A 17,492-nucleotide genomic window follows, 5' to 3' on the forward strand; every position below is an offset into this window, starting at 1 on the left:
TATTACCTGGAAGGGCATGATTAGGAATCATGACCTCTATGATCTGAACCCAGGTGGTGTTCAGTTGCTGGACTTCTGTGCCAGTCATGGTTTGTGCATAACAAACACCTTTTTCTAATATAAGGGAATACATAAGGCTGCACGTGGCACCAGGAGCCTGAGTCATAGTTTGATGATCAATTTAATAATCATGTCATTGGATTTGCAGCCATATATTCTGGGCACTCGAGTGAAGAGAGGAGCTGAGCTGTCAACTGATCACAACAGACCAAAACAAGCTCCTGAAGTGGATGAGGGTGTTGGTCTCTTAAAGGAGCTTGAGGCAAGAATAAAAAATGAGACTCATTAGCGCTACGACGACCGTCAGGGTTCCTGCAGCCAACAGCAAAGCCGGCACGGGAGCGCTGTTCAAATCAAGCTCTAAATATGACTTACAATGTTATCTTACCTGGTCAGTAGGAAATGAGCCATGTCAGCATCTGTTTTCATGACTCAAACGCGTATCCAATGTTTACTCGTGCGCCGCTGAGAACGCGCATGCAGCATCATGTGACGTCACATCCGCAGGACAGCACATTTTGCAGCACACAGCCTGTTCAAGGCAACGGAGAGATACACTAGAGGGCTCATTCTTTTTGGTTTGGAACGCTTCATCTGACATTATTACTAGAAAACTTAAAACGTATACGAATTCTTTTCATAAATCCTGCCTCAATCCTGCCTCAAGCTCCTTTAAGAAGGGGGGGGTTCCAAGTACAGGGGAATCACGCTCCTCAGCCTCCTTGGTAAGGTCTATCCATGAGCATTGGGGAGGAGCATCCGATTGATAATCAACTATTGGATTCAGCAGGAATATCGCGGGTTCTGTCCAGGTCATGGAATGCTGGACCAGTCTACACCCATACTGGAGTCCTGAAGGATGCGTGGGAGTATGTCAGTGTATTGTATTATTTACTTCTTTTTCTAGGCTTCTGCCTGTTCATTCATTTGTAAAGCTGCACTTTTTCTGATTGTCGCACATTAAGTATTAAATGTAGTGTTTTATGAGCTCGCGTGCGTTTCGTCTTGTAGCAAGCATTCTCTCAAGCAGGACAGCAATAAGCTCCATGGGCCAGTGTAATGGGTAATATCCATTTAATATTTCCGTGCAAACAAATAATTTAATCTTTTTCGAATCTTACGCCAACCAATGCAATGGCCCCGATAATTTACACACAGAAGAGAAAACGTTGGTAATTCTTCTTTAGACTATAGAGAGCAAAAAGAATTGCTCACAATAATCAATAATGGCCAAATTCTAACTGGAAATTTCCTTTCCGGCACTGCTGATACCCACAGTGAGCAAAAGGACTTGAGACGGGTGGAAAATATCGAAGGATAAAGACAATACAACTGAGTGTGCAGAATTGATGCCATTTCAGAATAGGCTTTTCACCTGTAGGTACCATCGAAGGTGATAGGGCTCAAATCTTTTCTCAAACCGTCTGAATTGTTTACCCACAGTCTCCACAGGTGCCTGTAATGTCGATGCATGAGTCAGAGCCCACTTGTGGTGTTTTAATTCACTGGATTCTCTATCCCATTTTTGTGTCCGACTTCCTGTCAGCTCAATATTGTGTGTACAAGTTGATGTGGCTTAGCAGGAGTCCAGCAGTAAAATAAACTTTATTAATACTTTATGTTGAGCAGAGTGGACAATCACTTTCTGGATGCTTCTAAACCCCTCCAGAGTGAGTGCCTCCAGTGGAAACACTGTCATTGACTAGAATGGCTGCAGCTGGTGCAGCTGTTTCAACAGCACTTCCACACCTGGTGGGACATGTTTCACATTTACTACTTTGAATCTGGATCTCTTTCAAGTTATTCATGGATTCATATGTAATCTACAACAAAACAAAGTTGAACATCTTCCACAGCAGCTGCTTACTTTAGAAAAATAAAGAATTCGGTTTGTAAATTCGGGGTCATGATTACCCGGCAGAGAGCCTCAGTGTTGTTCTTTTAAAAAGTTTGTTCATGGGTTTTTCACACTAACATTACTAGTACATTACTGAGCAATCATGTTGCGGTCAGGACCAACCTGTTTCAGGGTCACACTGGTGCTCACAGGGATCCACGAGGCGTCGTCCACACAGCTCATTGACCCAGGGTCCGCTGGCATTCTGCTGGTAATACAACAAGATCTGGGCCGGGTTGAGCCAGTCAGAAGCATCCAGCTGGCTGCCCTGCAGCAAAATGAACCTTGATCCTGGTGGGGACAAAGGGGGGGTAGAAAGATAGGGGAAAGACATGAGGAAATGTGAAGGAAAAGAAAGGACAGCTGACTAAATTATGGTGAAATCAAGTGTTTATAATAATAATTGTAAAACTAGTAGCTTGCTTTAAAAATCAACAACAAATCCAAATACGCTGTACAACTTCAATTGTTATTCTTAAACTTTATTGAGAAAGAGAGAAAGAGAGAAAGAGAGAAAGAAAGAAAGAGAGAGAGAGAGAGAGAGAGAGAGAGAGAGAGAGAGAGAGAGAGAGAGAGAGAGAGAGAGAGAGAGAGAGAGAGAGAGAAAGAAAGAAAGAAAGAAAGAAAGAAAGAAAGAAAGAAAGAAAGAAAGAAAGAAAGAAAGAAAGAAAGAAAGAAAGAAAGAAAGAAAGAAAGAAAGAAAGAAAGAAAGAAAGAAAGAAAGAAAGAATGTGGCCTCATAATGACACTTTGTCACTAAAAATAAATGTTGACAAATGGCTGCTGCTGCACGGTTGGCAGCAGCTCAATTAGCCAACATGTGGTAAAGAAAAAGAGTTAAAGAAAAGATCACAACTATAAATAGAAAAGTAAACAGTTATTCAAAGAATTGTGATCTTCCTTGTTTTCCATGTAAATTATCCACGTAAACTTCAGCTGCAAATGACCTGGAAAGCTTCAGAGAATCGGAGTAATATTCTGTCGGGATAATGGAGAATAATGAGGCAGCAATGGCATGTGTGGCTGCTTGTTTTAAATTTCTGCTTGTGCTTTAATTGCATTACTGTTGTGTACCGCACAGAACCTTTTCTCAGACGGTGTAATCTAATAGTTCCTGCTGAATACGCTTAAAGACATAAAGGTTTACAGCTCACATGCTGTTAAACTTTAGGCACAGAGTTAAAAGAATAAAGTTGATTTGTGAAGTGTATCCCATCCATTTCATGGCTGCCTGGAAAAGGAGTTTAAAAAAGTGTAAGAACCAGGAACAAACCAATCAGAAAAGCGTAGTTTTCAGTCCCTGGGCAATCAAGTGTCACATTTACTCCGGAAACTCCCGTCAGTTGCTGTGTCATCTTTGTAGATTAGATGTAAGGCTCATTTGAACCTTGTCAGGCGGGGCATGACTTCTCAGAAGCTCCGCATGACCTTTAGTTTGTATCGTCCACTTTGATGATCGTTTTATAGCTACGGTTTAGCGTGGACTGTGACTGACAGGAGACACGCCTGACTTTTTTAAGCTGCTGTGGTAGTAGCTACTTAAAGTCTCCAGATGATCAAGTTTCTTGAAAAACTCAGCTGTTTAATTCCACCGCATTCATGGTGTCAGTAAGTGGGTGTAGGTGGGCCTATTTGTCAGGAAATGTGGTTTCATGCTGATAAATTACTGCTGTCTACTCTTGTTTGTTTAGAGGGTGAATTAACTGTGAATTTAAATGAGAAGGGTATAAATTTACCAATAACTTACAGTAATTACGACCAGAACAATAATCTACAAGGATTCTTTTGCGTGCCTCTGTCTCGCAGGTTGTGCTTCGTCTGTCTGCTCTCTCTCTCTCTTTGTCTCTCTCTCTCTCCCTCCATCTATTTGTCAGGCAATGTTGGCACCACAGCTGCATGTTCCTGATCTGTGGCTGCCAACATGCCCAACGTTTGTTGTCTTTCTCTGTCATGTTGCCCTTTCTTTTTTTTTTTTTATTCTGCTGTCCCCTAAACTCAGCCAACTAGGAAAGGGGGCCAGCCTCCCGCTGAGTCTGCTGGAGGTTTCTCCCAGATCAAAAGGATTTTTTTCTTCAACTATCGCCAAGTGCTTGCTCAACAGGAATCACTGGGTTTCTTTTTGTTTAAAGAAGCCTGACGTGCCGTGAAGACGTTAGTGTGTGATGTTGGAAACTGGCTCAACTGAGGCTATGTGCAGCACTTCTGAAGACGTCATTGTCACTTTCCACCCAATGTTGTTGTTTTTCTCCATTTAATTCACTTTTCAAATCGCCAGTCATGCAAACTGTTTTCCTCTAATTTGACAGCCAATAGTGATATGGGAGCACAACTGGAGCCATATCCCTAACAACTCAAAACTTGTTTGAGGATGAGAGCTCATCTTAAATGTGAGATGATGAACTTTCACCAGATTTGACCATTTTTGTCAAATGCGTCCAGCCCTTCGTTCTGTATTTTGAAGATCAGTATGCACTGTGATTCAGTGTAACACCAAGTTCTCACGCAAGACTACGTGCCCTCTTGTGAAAGACGAGGAGAAATGTGTGACACAGCATTTCTGTACCTTTCTTCAAAAGGATTTGAAAAGCGGAAGCATGCACACCTGTGCGCATTAATAACATCTGCTCCCAGAGATGGAATCCAAATGTTCACCAGATTCACCATGACATCGAATCAAGTCTGATCAGACTGTGGAGACATTTATGGCAACAGTCTAAATCGATCCAGGTTTTCGTAATTCAACGGGCAAAATCGCCATCTTTCATCTCTGCTTTCAAAGTTCCCTCCCTGGATACCTCACTGAATTGTAATGCACCTGGCAGAAAAAAACACGAGAAAGCTGCAGGAGTTCAGACCTCCAGATGATATATAAGTGAGCCTGGTTCTATTATACATCTAAACAGCCTGCTCACTCCTGTGAAAACTGAAAAAAAAAAAAAAATGACAATGAGCCAACAGGATTCAGGTCACTGCTCCAAAGATGTTTTTTGTTAATAAGCAAAGTGGTTGATCACATCAGGAAGTACAAGCAGAAGAGTGATGTAGGGTTTACAGTTGGTGGTCACTGCGTTCTAGCCTCAATGTGCTGTGATGCATTGAGGGCACATCTGTTGTGTGAGGTAGCATGGGGAACCCAGGGAGAGAGGGATCGACCTGGCATACACCTTTGTCTTTGAGAGCAGAGCAAAATCAGCATCTGGACCACCAAGTGTGGGAACTTGGTTAAAAGTCAAAGTGCATTGTGCTCCCTGGCGAGCAGAAGAAAATTACCAGCCCTGAGCATCTACAGGAGTGCATTACCAAAAGCTGCATCCATAGTGCGTGGCTGGTGTAAAGCCTTACCGTCAGCGATGAGGTGCTCCGGCACATGTAAGATTACCCGCACGGAGATGCTGCAGGAGAGGTGAGATGAGTAAACCAGGCCGATCACGCAGCTGATGACACTTATCAGAGTCAAGGTGGTCTTATTGATGGGGCTCCGCGGGGAACCTGCTGCTGGGAACAAACACACACGAGGAGGGAGAGGGGGGGAGGTGGGAACAACAAATAGTAGACATATATGAAGCAGCAGCTGCACTTTATTCCCTGCAACCCCTTTATGCCATAAACATACAGGCACAGTCACAAAACAATACATACACACACACTCCCTACACGGGAAGTTATTTTACTTTTTTTCCCTACAAACAAACAAACCAAAAAAACAAACCATCAAACCTTTGGGAGATTTAGAATGGGCCTTGCTAGATGGCATAGACTTAAGGTTTACCTTTGAAGGGTTTTAACATCCACGCTGAGATGTGTGGGAAACTAAAGAGACGGGCCTAAATAAATAAAAATAAAAAACCCAGCACATAAGTTGTTTTGCAACCTTCCCTCTTTCCTTTTCTTTTCTTCTCTGCCGGAGTGAAAACGCTTCCCTTATCTGCTTTACTCCAGAGTGCAACACAAAAAGAGACAAATGTGACCTTGTATCTACAGGGGCATGCATACGTGCACACAGACACGCACAGACATAAAAATTGCAGTGACCTTGACTACACGCACTTGCATTTTGCTTAAAGAACTTACTTTTACACAAACAGAATATTTCTACATTACATTTTCACTTTGAAATTGCTCTGCCACAGCTTTCTCTGTCAAAACCTGCCCAAGGAGATCCTTTAAACAAAAGTCAAATATAAAGCTGACCTTTTATATTGCATTTATAGCTAGTTTATCTTATCAAGAAACTTACCCACAAAATGGATGTGGGCATCATTTCACCTTTTGTGACCCATTTTGGCTTTACATTTCAGATTTAACATAATGTTCCAAACCTTATCTCCTGCATACATTAGGCTATTTCTCAGAAAAAGTGGAATATTTCTATACTAACTTATCCTTTTCCCATCTTTCCTGAGATGTCAAATGACAAAAAAAGTGGCTTTGTTGTGCCTCATGAATCATTCTTTCCTGTGGATATAAACAACCTAGTTAGGGCATTGTTGCAACCACCTTATTCTATTCTTAAACCCAGCTCTAATTAAAGGTGTTGGCCACACTTCTGCAGGCTTTGCCATGTTTGTGACACCTGTGCACATGACGGAGGAATAATTGGCTTGGAGGCTTTGTAAAGGCCTGTAACACCTTCTGACAGCAGCTATTATTTTCAAACCTTTTTCTTTTTAAAAAAAATATTTTATTATTATTTTTTCCTTTTGTCTCACCCACATTACTGTATATCAAAGCTGGAAGAACGTGGCATGCTGACAGATAAAGCGTGCTGCACCACTTCACTTTGACAGCATTTTCAATGGGTCCTCCTTAGAAATAATATTTGTCTGGAATATTATTTCAAAACATGGAGCTCTTCAAATCACAAGATGCAACAAATATTACATTTTTCCCACTGGAAACCTCTGATCTCACCATCTTGTTTGATTTTACTCAACAAGATTGTATGCATACGAAATGAGATCAGTTTTACATGCGCACAATCACCCTCCACAAACCTATGTATACACAGAGTACACACTGTTACGTGTTCCCTCTAGGAGTCAAAACCATGAGCATACACAACTGTGAAACCATCCATCCATCCGTGTGCACTACGGATACTTATCATGCGACGTAGAAATTGTTACCGTCGGCGGGATAAACTTTCTGTAGGTGTATGAGTCCTCCTTACCCCCAGAGCCCCACGCGCTGTTGGCGTTACCATTTCTCATACCTCGACTCCGGCGCCGACTGCGGTTTGGGTCGGTGTAAAAGGCCAGCTGAGGCTCGCTGTCTGCCTCCGTCCCAGAGTCCCCGTCTGGGTTCAAGAAAGTTGAACCCGCTGTTGGATTCACAAAAAAAAAAAAAAACTTCCAATGAAAAAAAAAAAAAAAAAAAGAAACCACTGGGACTGGAGACCTGCTCAGAGCGTACCCCACCTCTCGCCTTCTCGCCTAGTAACAGCAAAAACCCCACCCCACACCCGCACGTGACCCTGAACAGGATAAAACAGGTGTAGCAAATCCACAAGTAGGATGGGCCAGTAGTGAGTAAAACAGTGATAGCAAGGAAATAGACCGCCAGAGTCAACGATGAACCAACTGCTTGATTCAGAGATCAGAGCTTCAAGAGTTTTGCTCCTTCAGAAAGAAACTGATGCTGGAAATGGTGAAATAACTTGCTAGAACCAATCATTAATGTCTCTGGTGTTAGAAAAGCCAGTAGCTTCTCAGATAAGAGATACAGTAACATGTCTCAATCGCCGTATTCTGTATGCTACTATACAGTGGACTCTTCAAACTTCAAAACTTCAGATTATGGAGATCCTTTATTCACATACTTCTGAACTATACTTTATGACCCTTTTCAGTGTTTTAAGAAGGTGCCTAAATAGATCATCTTAGGTGGAAAGAAAATATGCAGTTAAAGATCCAGTCACATTTCCAAAAGCAAATCTCAGGAGCTCAAAAGTGAAATCTCTTATTTTTCGTGCGGGCTTGAAGTAGATTTGCCTCGATTTCATATGAATTTATAAACTGATTAACTTGACAAATGAAAATTCAGGCCATTGATCACTTAGTCAGAACAGGCCTTGAATGAAGAAAACCAAGGAAAAATTAAAGCCTCTCGAGCTTGTTGAATTAATTTCCCTATGGCACCACTAGGACTTTCTGCTGCTCACCACATCAAAAGACTGACATTTAAACTGTCATATTTTTGCCTTTTTTTATTACGGTATATATTTAAAAGTTTAAAAAAAATGTCATGCATTTAAATTAAACATGAAATATTTCATGCTGAACATTTCAAGGCCAGCCCTGGATTAAAAAAGAAAATGTTTAAGATAGAAAAGTCTCCTTTTTTCAGTCGTCTTCTGACCATTTTTCTCACTGCACCCACTTCTGGTTCAGGACTAGTGGAGAGACGAATGTGCACGTGTGTGTGTGTGTGTGTGTGTGTGTGTGTGTGTGTGTGTGTGTGTGTGTGTGTGTGTGTGTGTGTGTAAGTAGTAAATAGTCTGACTCAAGCGCTAATTTTAAGGACTCATGACTTCCTCTGCGACTTGAGCACTTAATTTATACCCAGACTCGGACCCATGCTTTAACTGCATTGAGACTCTTGAGATTCTTCTGATTAGTTTATTTAATCTCAATATTATATTTTATTTCCTTGGTATTTACATTGAATTCAATATTAATTTTATCCAAGCTGCATATTCCTACATGCTATTAGTTTACATTGGGGCAAAAAAGTATTTAGTGAGCCACCAATTGTTCAAGTTCTCCTACTTAAAAAGATGAGAGGCCTGTAGTTTTCATCATAGGTAACTTCAACTATGAGACAGTATGGGGGAAATAATCCAGGAAGTCACATTGTAGGATTTTACTGAATTAATTGGTAAATTCCTGGGTAAAATAAGTATTTGGTCACCTAAAAACAAGAAAGATTTCCGGCTTTCACAGACCTGTAACTTCTTCTTTAAGAGGCTCCTCTGTCCCCCCCTCGTTACCTGTATTAATGGAACCTGTTTTAACTGGTTATCAGTATAAAAGTCACCTGTCCACAACCTCAAACAGTCACACTCCAAACTCCACTAAGGCCAAGACCAAAGAGCTGTCAAAGGACGGGAGAAACAAAATTGTAGACCTGCACCAGGCTGGGGAGACTGAATCTGCAATAGGTAAGCAGCTCGGTGTGAAGAAATCAACTGTAGGAGCAATTATTAGAAAATGGAAGAAATACAAGACCACTGATAATCTCCCTCCCTCTGGGGCTCCATGCAAGATCTCACCCCGTGGGGTAAAAATGATCACAAGAACGGTGAGTTAAAGTCCCAGAACCACACAGGGGAAGTGAATGACCTGCAGAGAGCTGGGACCAGAGTAACAAAGGAACCATCAGTAACACACTACGCCGCCAGGGACTCAGGTCCTGCAGGGCCAGACGTTCCCCCTGCTTAAACCAGTACATGTCCAGGCCCGTCTGGAGTTTTCTAGAGAGCATTTGGATGATGCAGAAGAGGATTGGGAGAATGTTATATGGTCAGATGAAACCAAAATAGAACTTTTTGGTAGAAACACAACTTGTCGTGTTTGGAGGAGAAAGAAAGGTGAGTTGCATTCAAAGAACACCAAACCTACTGTGAAGCACGGGGGTGGAAACATCATGCTTTGGGGATGTTTTTCTGCAAAGGGACCAGGACGACTGATCCGTGTAAGGGAAAGAATGAATGGTATTGTGAGATTTTTAGTGAAAACCTTCCATCAGCAGGGCATTAAAGATGAAACGTGGCTGGGTCTTTCAGCAGGACAATGATCCAAACACATCACCCGGGCAACGAAGGAGTGGCTTCGTAAAAAACATTTCAAGGTCCTGGAGTGGCCTAGCCAGTCTCCAGATCTCACCCCCATAGAAAATCTTTGGAGGGAGTTGAAAGTCCGTGTTGCCCAGCGACAGCCCCAAAACATCTCTGCTCTAGAGGAGATCTGCATGGAGGAACGGGCCAAAATACCAGCAACAGTGTGTGAAAACCTTAGACTTACAGAAAACGTTTGACCTCTGGCATTGCCAACAAAGGGTATATAACAAAGTAATTTCTACTATAATTTGCAAATGAATTCTTTAAAAATCAGACAATGTGTTTTTGTTTCTGGAATTTGTTTTTAATTTTGTCTGTCATAGTTGAAGTGAACATATGATGAAAAATACAGGCCTCTCTCGTCTTTTTAAGTGGGAGAACTTGCACAACTGGTGTCTGACTAAATACTTTTTTGCCCCACTGTATATCATGAATGCACCATGTGTAGAAATAAACTAATGTTACTAAAGTAGCAGGAGAAAATGTCCATCAGATTATTCTCCTTGTTTTCATCCATTTCTTGAGTCATGGTAAAAAGTGTTTTGGTAATTGTTCCAACTCTAAAAGAACCACGAAACCAGAACATGCTTAGAGACGCTTAAAATGTATTTTAATGAATGTCAGTCTAAAAAGATGGCAGCAGTGTCACTTGGATCGTACTCAACTTGGACATGACTCGGATCACTAGCCAACTTGGATCAAGCTTTTCTACAATGCTCCCCCTTCTTCCCCCCCTACACGATTCATACGCACATAGGCGAAGGGCGGGGGGTCCGGGTCGTGGGGGGCACTGTCCCGCGTGGCCCGGCACTCCCCGCCTCACGGTTTTAACAGCAAAATAGACACTGCACATTCAACACTTAGTAAATACATTTGACAAGGACACGTAGTTCGGGAGGGGGGGGGGGTCGGTGTCAATCGATACTTGGCCCTCTCCCTCCCTGTTTTTATGGCATTAATCACAGGCACTCAACACCAGGGGCGGGAGGGGGTCCCACATCACCCGCGCTCCCTCACCGGCCTGGGATAGGTGGGTCGGGGTACCCGGGCCCGGCGGGGCTCGCCGTGCAGCCTGGGGTGCCTTCTGGCGGTGCTGGACCCCCCCGGGGAGGGGGAAACGGTGCGTGATTGTATGTCTGTGTCGGTGAGAATGCGGTATGGAAGGGTCCTGCCATGGAGGATTTGAGCCTCCATTGGCAGGACATCAAAACTTAATAATTTATGAATATTATATTATACAAAGATGGTTATTATTATTATTATTATTAGTATTATTAGTATTATTATTATGTATAGTGTATTATATTATTATTAGTATAGGTATCGGATAGGTGAATGGATGAATGAATGGGATGCCTGGGTCTGGGGCCCTCCGTTGTCGGGCCTGCACGGGCGTCGCCTTGTTGGGGGGTTCCCTGTCTCCGGGCCCGGCTCCGGTCCCCCCCGCTGCCTCTGCGGCGGGGCGCCCCTCTGGTCTTGGAGGGCCACTTTCGTGGGGGACGGGTGCGCCTGCCCGCGTCGGCGGCCGGGGCGGCTCTGTCTCTCCGGGCAGGCTGGCCCCCTGCCGGGTGGGGGTCGTTGGCCTGAAGGGTGAGGGCCTCCTGGCCGCATGTCCGGCCCCGACCGGGTGGCCGGGGATTGCCTGGGTCGCAGTCCGCCGCCGTGGGATCCCTGGCTGCTTCTTCCCGCGCCGTGGGGGCCCCGCCCGCGGGCCCCCTCGGCCGCCGCCGGGGGGGGGGGGGGGCCTCGCAGGCGGTGGGTTGCCTCCCTCCTACTTCTCCCCTCTGTGGGGTTGCCGGTGGCCTGGGTTCCGGGCTCTTCCGTGTCGGCCTCTGGTCTCGCGGGTGGCGGGGTGGCGGGGTTGCTCCCCCCACTATAGATACACTTCAGGTGGAGCTTTGTTTGGTTTATTACACACACACACACACACACACACACACACACACACACACACACACACACACACACACACACACACAGTCACTTAGTCACATGCATATACACACACACACACACACACACGCAGGATCATATACATACACACACACACACACATAGGCATACACACTGGCTTGTTCACCTGCATGCTGGCTCTCTAGTCTTTGGGTTTAGGTAGCGGTAGTGATAGCTTAGCTTAGACTGCGATCAGATCTCAAGATTTAGGTTGATTGCTGTTATTGTTTTGGTTGGCTCCGTGCCGGTTTCGTGCTTTGTTTTGTGTTTTTTTGTTGCAGATTTCTAGTGCTTGACGTGTCTCTCCGTGTGTTCCTGCTTCCTGGATTGGCAGTGGATGTCGTCACCCCCCCCCCCCCCCCCCCAAAAAAAAAAAAAAAAAAAAAAAACACTGGGTTTGTATGTGTATATTTATGTATGTGTACGCATATGTATGCGTATATATATGTATATATATTAAATATAGTAATAATGCACATATATTTACTTTTGGTTTCTACCGTCATGTTATCAATCATTAATATGTGTGCAAACAAGGTAAAAAAAAAAAAAAGCTTTTCTACAATGACTTGGACTTGACTCAGACTTGAATGGTAATTTGAGATTGGACTCAGACTCAGTCTAGTGACTCGAATACAGTACTGCAACTAGTGAAATCTAATGCACCGGTCTTTGGAGTAAAATCTTAACTTCATGAAGGCTTTTATATTCAGCCTTTCAAAAAATGTATTTAAAAACAACCAATTCAGTTTTGCATTTTTACAGAATACAGCTTGCTGAGCTTTTGAACTGCACTGCATTAACACAATGTTATTCTTCAAGAAATAAAAAAGGAAAGGATAAATAAACCAGTAAGGTTTACCAACACCACAAAAAGCAGCCTCCTGAAAAATCTTAGCAACTACAACAAACACATACTGTACGATTCAGACTACTGCCTCTCACTCATCGTGTCTATGTGGGATATTGCTATTATGTCCTCCAAAACATTTGAGAACAGGGTGTGTAAATAAATAAGCAATACATATATTATACAATACAAGTCAAAAGTTTGGACACTTTCTTGCTCAAATGAAGTGCGTACAAACATTTGCCTGGTGGCTTGTATGTATGTTTATATAAATGTGCACAAGAGAGAGAGAGAGGAATATGAGCGTGTGTGTGATGGAAGAGATAAAAACAAAATTAACAAATGAAAATCCACAGCATTTCTGGATTTGCTGAGCATTATCAACAGGACTCCAGTGTCCTGTTTGCATTCAATTCCATGGAAAAGAAAGGTCTGTAAAATAAATATGATAAACACTATCTCTTTGTTTTTCACGCCTTCAGTAATAACAATGCAGATAATTTTAATCAGTAATTACTAATAGCACCTGTCTGATCTGCCCCAAAAACCACTGTATACTCTGGAGTTCATAGGCTAATGCACAACTTAGCTACTTTAATACCTGCAGGATGCACATACTCCCCTCACAATGCCAAAAATGCATTTCAGCTGAAAGATGAGGCATTACTTATATTTAGAGGGCATGTATTGAGGCTTGTCTTACAAGTGTTTGCAGATTGCACATCACAAAGTGAGCGAGAAAATCCATCAAAGTGCCCAGGACTTGCTGCCTCAGCGGGACGTACACATATAGACATGTCTGGAACACTTTTCCATTTAAATGAATGGGGTCCAAACCTTTGGCTGGTTGTGTGTATTTATATACATGAATCAAATTGAAATTCAACCTTGCTCTGATGAGAGCTTTAAAAATCCCCAACCAAAAAATTAGTGTTTGAGTAAACTGAAGATGATTCTCCAGAAACAATGGGGACAGAAACACACTTGGCAGCAACGTCTGTGTTGTGAACTGAGAGGGAACGTTTCATGACAGCAGCTTCATCAGCTTTTCATGTTGTTGGGTTTACAACAATGTGCACTGAAAATAGGGATGCGTTGCATAAATGCAATTGGCAGCCATGAATATCTGCCAGCACAGATGTTGGCATGGCTTTAGTTCACAAGTTAGAAGGCTCTTTTGATGGTACTAGTTTTTCGGCAACAAATGTTTTAATAATGAAGCCACAGTCATTCTCCACTTTTGTTTCAGATATGTTTACCGGTATGAAACAATGTCCTCTAGAGCATCAATCAAAGCACAATTAAAAATCTGCATTTGCTTGAGTGGGAATGAAGGATGCACTTGGAATATTAGAGAAAATTAAAAGGCCATAGAAGTGAGTAGATTTCTCAATTCTACCGAGCATCAGTAAGCAAACATGAAAAACTCTTCAAAACTGAGTCCTTGGTTTAATTCAATGTTACATACTTAAAAGTAGACTGTTATAAAGCTCAGAAAAAAGAAGTGACATAAGATGTATTCAGAAGAATCCCACATAATCTTAAAAGATAGTCTAAACATATAAGAATACCCTTCACAAAGCTAAAATGTATTCTTGCTCATCTATCACAGAAGAGAACAATACACGACCAGACTTTTTCCAGCACTGACAGGCTCAGAGTCATAGCTCCTTTGAGCCATGTATGCCTTCAACTCTCACTGGTGATGACTTCATGAGTTTCTTCACAAATGAAATAGCGTCTGTAATAGGGAAAATGGATGGCATCCTTTCCACTAATGACGTTGATCGAGTACAACAGCTTTAAAGATGACTGCAGAACCCAGTTTTTGTTTATACAGTTTCTGTCCCGTTGAGCTCTGAGAGCTAAGAACTATAACTTACCCATGTACCCTAGGGGTCACCCAGCTCAACTACAACATCAACCTGACTTTTAGACCCCATTCCAACACTCTTCCAAGACACATTCAGGAAGGCTACAATTGTGCCACGTGTAAGGAAATTAACTGTATTTGGAGTTCCAGTCAGTATTTAGCTCACATCATAGAACACAGAAAACCCTGGGGAAAATTACAAATGATCTCTGCATGGCCTCAGACAGACGTCTCATGCCTGTACTTTCTCTTCAGCAATGTCAATGATGCTACACTGGATAAATGTCCTTTACCATCCAGTACGACTGGGAGGAAACTTCTCAGACTGCCTTTTTTGCATTCTTAATATTGTCAATTTAAGGAATATTCTGTTTCACAGATTGATATGAATGAATAAAAACAATTTAAAAAAAACAACACTCCGTGCAGGTGTTGCTTCAAGACCGGACTGCTGCGCTTCCATGTTTTCGGCCCTTCCCACATTATTTATCTATCTATCTATATATATATATATCTATATATATATCTATATATATATATATAAGTTGGTTGAAAAACGGAATCCAATGATATTTTTGGTATTTCTTTGCCCTAAAGTGAAAGTTGTTTGCAATGTTATCGTCTCATGTTGCGCCACGGCCTCTCCTGTCTTTAACAACTTTTTATTGACTACAGAACTACACAGTTTACTTGTGTGTAATAAAGTCTTCAACAAATACCAAGTTGTCGATGCTTCTTTCCTACTTTTCTCATCTACAACCTCTATAGATTCATAACACAGAGAGTTTGTTTGTATAAAATGAATAGATGACTCATCTACAGGCAATATAAACTTCTGTTTATCTATCAGCAATTTTTTTGATTTTTGATCATTATTATTAGACATTTGTGTCCACTTGTAACACTGATTTGTAGTTATTGCATAAACTAACGTGAAGTTGCTGCAACAGGTCTAATGACAAAATAATTGAAAAGTAGAAAAAGTGAAAAAAGGACAAAATTGAGTCCATAAGAGCATCCATGAAATTCTGGTGGTTCTTATTTGCCGATAGACAGAAGTGTGTGTGGTTCACCTGATGATAGCTGGGATGGGCTACAGGAAAACCCTGTGATCACGTACAGGAATAGGCATGGGGCAGATAATTGGTAAAAGGATATCCTTATTAACCACAGTATAAAAAAAAAGAAAATTAGTCAAGCATAATGGCCCAAAAAAATCGGCATAAAAAAAAAAAAATCGGCATAAGAAAATCAGCTGCTGGATGACCCGAGTTCCAAAACTGGGTCTGAATGGGCCAGACAAAAACCCATATTGCTCAGCAGCCTCTAAACAATAGCATTAGACAGAGAGCCATTACTTTGATTACTTGTTGCTAGAGAGTTCTACATTGATTTATTGGGGGAACATTTTTTTTATATTTTTTATTCATATATATTTTATAAACCAGCCCTCCATGAAGCAACTCATAGCAATGTCAAATCCCTCAAGTGAAGACATGATTTTTAAACCTTGATGTGCTGACAGAGACCCACTCATCTCACCCACCCTTACATCACTTTACCCCATTTGGCAACTTTGGCACTTTTAACATCTTATGAACTGAGTCCATTAATCATGCTGACATGTGAAGTGCAGCGAAGCACTGGGACAAAAAAGGAGGGAGTCATTAATTAGCCCCATACATGCAAGTTATCAGCTGGGGACAACAATACATATGTGTGTATTTCTGACAAATACTGTGTAAAAACTATCAACTGAAAACCCCAACAAAAGGAACTCAAAATTGGATGAAGAACATCTAATTGCCTGCTTAAGCAACCTCGCTCTAATGCAGCCGGCTTTGAAAAATGCAAATTTGTACCTTGAAGCACGGAAATTACAAAATGTTTGTGTGTGTGTACTGAATACCTCAGGAAAAAACACCTTGTATTTCAACCCCAAGCTAATGTTGTACCACTGACACAATCACAATAAATCTAAAAGATTTGTCCAACTTGTTACTTACTCCCTAAGTAAGTTGTGTTGATGTATTAAGAAAAGAAAGAAAAAAAGGAACTTAATTAATTAGGATGAAAAGTTTCCTTTCATCTTTTATCTGTTAAGGTAGCGGTCTGACAAGCTTAGAGGAACGAAAGAAGACCAAGGGCTTATCCAAATACTGACAGACATTGTCTAAATAAATGAATAAATAAAGAAATAAAATAAGATCAAGATAAAGTAGAGAAGAGAGGAAATATCTGAGGAAAAACAACAAAAACTAAAAGACCCCAGATGACTCTGCAACCAAAGATGTGCCTTCTAGCTGCATTTGAACCGCAACAGACAGAACTTTTAATGTCTTTCCTTTGAAGTAACTTAAAAGGGGCCAAAAACCATCTTAACACAGAACTATCTATCAAATTCCCATGAAATGATACTTGAAATATTTTCTAAAACTTTAGGCTGGTATTACAACTTTATTTAATAATTATTAGTGTATTAGTATCATTATTATAACTATCATTATTATTGTTAGGTCCTTATTGACACTTGCTTTGAAAATTTTGTGTACGTGTCATTGTCAGTTAAATACGTTGTCTAAATAGATATACTATTGGACTATATAGTTTTACACCTGCGTCCTCCTGTTCAGAAGAGGTGCAGGTTTTTGTATAGTGAGAACAGAATACTCAAAGCAATTTTTTAAAGCATGTAAGGTAAAAAATAATAAGAAGAACAACCAACATGTCTGGGACAACCAACTTCCAGGACCCTTCTCCATGTCATCCAGTCAGCCTTGCATCTGTGTGTTTATGGTTCTGTGACTGTAATGCTCCTCCTCTCTTTCTGGCTGTTCTCAAACACCTGCTAATAGTCCACTCATCGGGTGGCAGTATATCTGCTCTGGTCTCCTTTTACAGCCATTGCCAGACTGTCTCATCCAGCAGCATGACCTGGCCAAGTATTATATGTGATTATCTCTGAGTTTGCCTGTACTCTTGAAAGGCATCAGTTCTAAAATATAACATCAACAAGGCAGTA

General features: G+C 41.6%; 1 protein-coding gene across 6 annotated transcripts in view; it reads right to left on the reverse strand.

Annotated features, from left to right (window-relative positions):
- The window catches only part of astn1 (astrotactin 1), a 490,568-nt gene that overhangs the window by 362,542 nt on the left and 110,534 nt on the right, over window positions 1-17,492 (reverse strand). For 2 of the 6 annotated variants that reach the window (XR_009783285.1, XM_061732842.1), the window contains exons 6-8: window positions 7,128-7,277; window positions 5,300-5,449; window positions 2,081-2,248 (exon numbers count right to left, since the gene is read on the reverse strand). Coding sequence is in view for 5 of the 6 variants with exons in the window: in XM_061732842.1 (XP_061588826.1) it covers window positions 2,081-2,248; window positions 5,300-5,449; window positions 7,128-7,277 (468 nt within the window). In the remaining variant the exon portion in view is untranslated. The remainder of the gene's footprint in view (window positions 1-2,080; window positions 2,249-5,299; window positions 5,450-7,127; window positions 7,278-17,492) is intronic. The other 4 variants (XM_061732844.1, XM_061732843.1, XM_061732846.1 and 1 more) reach the window with 4 other exon arrangements.

Source organism: Cololabis saira, chromosome 10, assembly GCF_033807715.1.
Source record: "Cololabis saira isolate AMF1-May2022 chromosome 10, fColSai1.1, whole genome shotgun sequence".
NCBI classification, from domain to species: Eukaryota; Metazoa; Chordata; class Actinopteri; order Beloniformes; family Belonidae; genus Cololabis; species Cololabis saira.